Source organism: Lupinus angustifolius, chromosome LG20, assembly GCF_001865875.1.
Source record: "Lupinus angustifolius cultivar Tanjil chromosome LG20, LupAngTanjil_v1.0, whole genome shotgun sequence".
NCBI classification, from domain to species: Eukaryota; Viridiplantae; Streptophyta; class Magnoliopsida; order Fabales; family Fabaceae; genus Lupinus; species Lupinus angustifolius.
This window is the reverse complement of record NC_032028.1, coordinates 10,889,310-10,897,653: the sequence shown is the minus strand read 5'-3', so window position 1 is coordinate 10,897,653 and position 8,344 is coordinate 10,889,310. Positions and strand designations below refer to the sequence as shown.

The 8,344-nt window shown below is 35.7% G+C and overlaps 1 protein-coding gene across 1 annotated transcript; it reads right to left on the bottom strand.

Annotated features, from left to right (window-relative positions):
• Positions 5,677–6,438, bottom strand: LOC109335487. Its single transcript, XM_019571621.1, has one exon. The coding sequence runs from the start codon at positions 6,436–6,438 to the stop codon at positions 5,677–5,679; it is 762 nt and encodes a 253-aa protein (XP_019427166.1).

The following is an 8,344-nucleotide window of genomic DNA, read 5'->3' as shown; positions in this document are numbered from 1 at the left end:
TGTGATTTTTATTGTAGGTGTTTGGTCCTGAAAAACTTACATAAATTCCTATAGAAAATAATATGGGTTGGACACACCCTATGAAATCTAAAGCATTATGATTGAGTTGGGAGTATTTTGTTGTGGGTTCCTCCTATAAATTTTCATCTAAACTAATTATAAACAAAATATGACTTGTAGGGTATGTCATTTTCGTATGGATGAGAGGATTTGTATTAGAATTTAGTCTTTTGTTTGGTACTAGAGAATTAGAGTGGAGAGAAATGAGTGAGATCAAAGAGAAAGTGAAGATTTCTCCTCTTTGGTTGTGAAGAGAGAAAGAGAGGAGAGAGTAAAAAAGATGTGGGACCCACCATAATTTCTTTCTCCCCTAACTTGGTGAGAAAGTGAAGAGAAATGATGATTTTATTTGAAATGTCAAATATACCCTCAAAATTTTGTACTTATTTGTTTTAAAAGTGTAATATCTATGTACCGATATTGTAAAAATTTATACATAGTCATTCATTATTCAATTGTATTAATTTTATTTGATAATAAATGATGATTGAAAATGAGTGATGAATAATACAGTGACAATATAGAAGACTCTTACACTAATAATACATATATTATTTCTCTTGCTTTAAATATTAGTAATATTCATAAATCTTTTTTAAATATAAAAATATTGATTAGAAACAATTGAAATTATAATAAAATATATAATATAAAATTATAATATTTATTTTCAATTAATAATAAAACAATATTTTTTTTTATCTCTTTTAGGGACATTTTTGTCATTTGAATTATAACATTATCTCTCTTCTCAATTTCTATTCAATCAAACAGAAGAGTGAGAGAAGAAAATATATATTTCTATTCATTTTTTCTCTTTATTCTCTTATACCAAATGTCACAAAAATCTACTGTAATTTTTTCTCTTTCTCACCTATTTCTTTCTCAGATCTTTCTATCTTTTTATTTTCTCTTCTCAACCAAATACAGCATTAATATGGGATATATCATTTTCCTTAAAAATATATTAAATAGTAAATGAAACGCCTGTGGTAACTTCTCACCCTGGGATCTGTACCATGGAAAAACAAGTTCTCCCCTTGCTTTATGTTTTGTCAACTAGACTATCGGTTTTGTTTATTCATTTTAGCTGATTTAAATAGGGAATATTTAGGTATGCTTTGAAAACTAATTATTTCACCAATGTGACTTTTTATTCATAAATAATAAGAAAAATATATTAAAACCATAACTAAGACTACAATATTTTTGTACCCAAAAAAATAATTGTACCAAAAAAACGAATAAAGTGAACATTTATATTTTGATTAAATGAATTAAAATGCCAAGTTTACTGGACTACCATATTCTTGATTCCCAAGCATGTTGTGAAACAAATGTAGAGTTTTTGTGGGGTAAAAATGATGCTGCTCATTACATGGCACAACAAGTGAAATGGAATAATCCTTGCAGACCTAAGAGCGAAGCAGGGCTTGGCTTCCAAAATCTGATAACCTGGAATGACTACAATAGGAATTACAAAGCAAGAAGGATTCCCACTGAGATTAGAACATTTTTTTAATAGAACATGCTAGGGGATTTAAAAGCTCTAAATTGTTGGTCCCTCAATTTTCTGAATTATGCGATTTTAGGTCTTATTTTTTTAAGGTGCCATTTTCATCCTCCAGCTTACATAAATGTGTGATTGTAGTTCTCCCTTAACTTTTCATCCAAGACCCTCATGAAATTTCTTATGTGACACATTTTGTTCAACATGGGATTTATATGTGTCACTCCTAAGTGACACAAAAATTATAAGGTGGAGTTTTACTTCCATCTTTTTCATTTGTGCAAAACTTGTCCCCCGATTTTTATGTGAATTTCTTATATTCTAAATTGTGCAAGAATAATCGTTATTTCAATATACCGAACACATAAATTGCATAGCTTATGCATTGACATTTGACAATATCTTCTTCCAAAATTGAATGTGAAGTGCGTGTTTACTAGTGCACGCTGACGACAAACCATTGTATGCTTATAGAAAAAAATATAAGCAACAAAATAAATGAGAGAATAAGATTGTGTTGAATACTACACTGTAATTCTCATTTCTTGTTTGTTGGAAGAAAAATGAATTGCACACACCTCACTCTTCACTCTATGGCAGAATTGTTTGAGAAGAAGTATGAAGATAAGAAAATGAAAGAATCAAAGAATGTATGAGCTTGTTATTCACTTAACTTTGAATACAAGGCATTGTTTCTATTTATAGGCTTAACAACCATAACCAACTATAACAACCATCTAAAAATAGCCTATTGAATTACAAAATCCCATACTCTACCTTAATTCAAAACAACTACAAGCAAACTACACTTAACATCTTCCTTAGCTCTTTGAATCTATCTATCTTCAATGATTTGGTCATAATATCTGCAATTTGTAAAGCTGTCCCACAATACTTCAATTGTATCTTGCCTTTTTCAACTTGATTTCTAAGGAAATGGTATTTCCTTTCTATATGTTTACTGCGTCCATGACATACAAGATTCTTTGCCAAATTGATAGCAGATTTATTGTCAACCAACATCTCTACCTTACCATCAAAATCAACTCCCAATTCATCAAGCAATGAGGTCATCCATAGAGCTTGACACGCAGCATGGCATGCTGCAATATACTCTGCCTCACAGGTGGATAAAGCCACTACCTCTTGCTTCTTAGAACACCAAGATGTTGGTGAACTAGATAGGAAGAACACATAGCCCATTGTGCTCTTCCTTTCTAGTGGATCTCCACTCCAATCTGAATTAGAGTAAGCAACTAGTTGAACTCTGTTCTCTGTTTTCTTATGGAACAGAATTCCAAACTCAGGAGTACCCCTTAGGTATCTTAGAATTCTCTTGGCAGCAATGAGATGTGATTTCCTTGAGTCATTCATGAATCTACTCACAACACCAACACTGTGTGCAACCTCTGGTCTTGTGTGACAAAGGAACCTTAGGCAACCAACAATCTGTCTAAACAATGTGCTGTCAATCTCAGCTTCATCTTCCTGCTTGCCTAGCTTCAGATTGGTCTCTACAGGTGTCTCAGCAGAGTTGCAGTTCAACATATTGAACTTTCTTAGTACATCTTGAGTGTACTTTCTTTGATGCAATTCAATATGGTATTAGAGCCTTCGTCCTAAAGGTTTTGATTACCTCTGTGCAGCAGACATTTCGAATTCATATTTGAGGCATAGCTTTATCTCTTCAATCCTATATGAGTTGCTACCTGTAATTAGTAAATCATCCACATAAAGACAGATGATTAGAGTGTCATGCTTACTCAGATTCTTCACATATACACCATGCTCTACCTCACACTTCTTGAATCCAAAGTTCAAGAAGAATGCATCTATTCTTTTGTCCCAAGCTCTTGGAGCTTGTCTCAATCCATACAGTGCATTTTCCAGTATGTACACCTTATCCTCTATATGTATACCTTATCCTCTTTGCCTTTTACTTCAAATCCTGGTGGCTGCTTGACATACACTTTCTCCTCAAGAGGGCCATTGAGGAAAGCTGACTTTACATTCAGCTGCCATATGTCCCAATTGTTCCAATTTGCTAAGGCAACTAGCATCCTTACTATTTCTAGCCTTGCAACTGGAGCAAAGATCTCAGAGAAATCAACTCCTTCTTTCTGCATAAAACCCTTGGCCACTAGTCTTGCTTTGTGCTTGGCAGTGGTTCCATCTGGATTGAGTTTAGTCTTGAACACCCACTTTACTGCAATAGGTTTCTTGTCAGTTGGGAATTGAACTAGTTCCCATGTTTTGTTCTTTTTAATTGACTTCAATTCTTCCAGCATTGCTTCCTTCCACACCTTGCTATTCACTGCTTCATCTATTGAAATTGGTTCAACATCTGCAAATAGTGCAATGTATTGGACCAATTCTCCTTCATCAGTTATGTTATCATCAGGGACAATTTGATACTCTCTGAGTCTGGTGGGCAAGTTTCTAGCTCTGCTGGGCCTTCCTGACTCACTACTATCAACTAGTGCCTCTGCCTGATGCTCATCTTCATCTGGATCATAAGTCTTAGTGTGTGGTTCTTGTACATTCCAGTCTAGCTGTATCTGAGTGGTGTTCTGATGTTGAATTCCCTTCCTTCCAGGAGCTTGACTCAACAAAGTACACATCTCTGCTGAATATAACTTTGAGAGTCCTTGGATTTAGCAGTTTGTAGGACCCTGTTGGATTGTATCCTATAAAGATCATTTGTTAACTTTTGTCATCCAGTTTTCTCCTCTTTTGATCAGGGATGTGCATATAGCATAGTGACCCAAAGATCTTAAAGTGCTTGATAGAGGGTTTCCTTCCAGTCCAGACTTCTTCAGGCACCTTGGATTCTAATCTTTTAGTAGGACAATGGTTTAATATATAGGCCGCAGTTGTTGCAGCCTCACCCCAAAGATTCTGAGGTAGCTTTCTTGTTTCAAGATAGTTCTATTCCTTCTTTCAGCAACTCCATTATGCTGAGGAGTGTAGGGTACTGTTACCTCATGTTGAATTCCATTTCTGATGCAAAAATCTTCAAATTCCTTGGATACAAACTCACCTCCACCATCTGTTCTTAGTATCTTGATTGATCTTTCTGATTGCTTCTCAACCATGTTTTTGAAGATTTTGAATATGCCAAACACATCACTTTTGGCTTTGAGCAAGTAGAGCCAAAGTTTCCTACTAAATTCGTCCACAAAGGTGACAAAATATTTGTTGCCACCTAGGGAGGGAATCTCCAATGGTCTACAAACATATCAGTGCACAATGTGCAACAGATGGTTGGCTCTTGATGCAGTGAATTTTTTCAATAAATTCCTTGGTTGCTTGATGATTAGGCAACTATCACAAGCTCTCTTAGGTACCTGAATTTCTGGTAAACCAAGAACCAGGTTTTTGGCTCTCGTGAGACTCGGGTCTTTAAAGTTCAGTTGACCAAGTCTCATGTGCCATATCCAAGTATCATTAGTTAGCATTTCAACATTAAGGCATTGAGATTCAATTGTATATAGATTCACCTGGAATGTTCTGTTTTGTGTGAGGTGAGTTCTGAGGATCTTCCTTGCTGTAGAATCAAAGATCTGTAGGTACCCATCTTGCATATTCATTGTAAAGCCTTTTTCTAGTAATTGCCCCAGGCTGATTAGATTGTTTTTCATATTTGGCACAAATAGAACATCTGTGATCATTGTTCTACCTCCATCCTTCTTTGTGATCATTACATCTCATGTGCCTTCAGCTTGGATCACTCTATTATCCGCAAATATGACTTTACTCCTCTTGCTTGAATCAAAATTTACAAGCCAATTTTTGTGTCCTCTCATGTGGTTGAAGCAGCCAGAGTCTATGTACCAAGTTTCACCACTTCTGATTTCTTGATTTGTTGTCATCATTAGCAGAACTGGAGTCTCATCTTCCTTATCAGTTTTTTCCTCCTTTGCCATATGTGCTTCATTTTGGTGTCTGCCATTCGAATCAGGTTGTCCAGGGGAGGATTGGCACTCATATGACAAGTGTCCAATCTTATTGCAATTGAAACACTTGATCCTCTTCTTGTCTAGTCTTTTCTTTCCTCCTCTCCAATTGTTGGCTCCTGTTTTCTTGGTTGTGTTTAGTGAGTGATCTTAATCAGGTCTTTCCTGATCTTGCTGGTTTGAACTCTTCCATCTATAGTCTCTTCCTCTGCCTCGATTCCTGATTCCACCTCTGTAAGGTCCTCCTCCTCTCCTAGTAATCTGAGCCTGCAAGGCTTGGCTGGTGGACTTCTCAGTGGATCTTTCAATGAGCCTCTGCTCATGAGCCTCGAGAGAACCTTGTAACTCTTCAATCTTCAACTCTTCAAGGTTCTTGGATTCTTCAATTGCCACTACTATGTGGTCAAAGCTTGGTGTTAGAGTTCTCAAAACCTTCTCTATGATTGTTTGATCCTTGATCACTTCACCACATGCCTTCATCTGTTTCATTAAGCTGATAATTCTGTTAAAGAATTGTGCAATTCTTTCACTCATCTCCATCTCCATCAATTCATATTGGCGCCTCATAGTTTGCAGCCTCACCTTCTTTAGCTGCTCTGCACCCTTGTTACTTTTCTGCAGAATTTGCCATGCTTCATGTGAGGATCTTGCTGCTGCAATTTTTTCGAAGTGTGCTTCATCCACACATTGATGGATGAGACACATTGCCTTGCAATCTCTCTTCCTATTCTCCTTGTATGTTATCCTTTGTTGTTTTGTTGAGGCTTCATCAATTTCTGGATAGCCTTCTTCCACAACTTCTTCGAGTTCTTGGAATCGCATGATAGCTTTCATTTGTATATTCCATCTACTCCAATTCTTGCCGTCAAGAATGGGTAGATTTGCTGGAAAGGAGTTTGTTTGATGACTCATGGTTTTAATGCACAAAGGATATGATATTGCTCTAGCTCTGATACCAATTTGTTGGAAGAAAAATGAATTGCACACACCTCACTCTTTACTCTATGGCAGAATTGTTTGGGAAGAAGTATGAAGATAAGAAAATGAAAGAATCAAAGAATGCATGAGCTTATTATTCACTTAACTTTGAATACAAGACATTGTTTCTATTTATAGGCTTAACAACCATAACCAACTATAACAACCATCTAAAAATAGCCTATTGAATTACAAAATCCAATATTGTTTAATTTGTAATTTATCTAATAATTTAATCTAAACTGTGCCTACGTTAATTTGATAATATGTTTTCTTAAAATAAATAAATGAGTTCTATTCAAATAATTATCTACTTTTCATTGATTGATTATTTACCAAATTTTATTTTGTTAATTGAAGATGTTTTTATGAATGTGTGTTCTTATTAAATTTTATTAAATACAATAATAAGGATATGAATTTTCTAGAATTGAAAAATATAAGGATTAAACATATATAATTTTAGCGGTTATTTGGGAGAGACATGTGTAATATTATGATGGACAATAGTAATCACATATTTTACATTCAATTTTAAAAAATGAAGTCATCATCATAGAAGTTATTAAATTATGAATAACTATATTAAGTATATTGAGAGATGATTGTTTTTGCACAATCTATTAAATATTATTAGAAGATATTTAGGAAGATGATAGTTCGTTAGAAAGTTAGGAATTAGCTAGTTAGGTTTGTATTAGTTATTTGTTTTACAAGCTTTCTTTTCTTCTTTTCTCTTGTATAAATAAGTCATATTGGCTCACTTCTTATTCATTCAATTTAATGATAATAATGAGAAAAATTACATTTCAATAGAGACTTTAATTCTCTATTCTTTCTTGTTCATCCTTTGTTTTTCATTCATGCATGGCTCCTACCATTTTAACATGGTATCAGAGCAATGTAATTACGTATTCCGTTGTTTATCCATCAATCTATCTTCTTGTGCTTTCTTTGCTTATGAGCAAAATTCTTTATCGATTATGGGTCCAATAATGACCAATGGATAGGTGAAGAAGAAACTTGTATTTATGTTTCTTCATCTAGGCATGATGGTATTTTCAAGTCTTGCTTACATACACCAACATGGATTCTTCCATCATGACATGAAGTTTGATGGTTCTTGGTATGGAAGGATAAGGGTGAAGTGGAACGCATGGAGTTGGGGAATCTTGCTGAATGGATCCCTCTCTGTTTCTAATGGTGAAGAAGTCAAGTGTGTAGAAACTTCAAAGCTCAAACAGGATCAACCTCCATCGTTGCGTCATCACTGTAGCAAGAACATCAGAACTTCATCAAAGTTCTATCCTAGCTCTCTCATAACACTGTATTATTTCTTTTCACATCCCTTTTCTCATTCTTTCAACTTTTAATCATGTTCCTACCCGGCGAACCGAAGAGTCTCATACTTGGTCGCCGAGGTGGGCCCCGCGTGTTAGGACCACCAGAGTTGACCTAAGAGACAACATGCCTTCAGTACCTCACCAACCCACCTGCCAGCACGGCAGACAGGCTGCAGAACGGCTACCAAACCAACCACAGGCTAAAAGACAAGAGTGGCACAGTGTACGGTCCTGGAAGACCGCCTGACACGGAAAAAGCAACTCCCGACAACACCTTTGGTTGGCCACGCGTCGCACCACCAGCCAAGAACCCAATGTCAACTCTCCATTCTATAAATAGGGATCTCTACCAACAGGAAGTATCTTAACTTCTCCACTCTTTAACATTACTCACTCTATTGCTATCTACCTTCATTATTCTGATATTCCCATTCACTTAGTTCATACACTGACTTGATCGTCGGAGAACCTTTTCAGGTACCTCCACCGGCGGGTCC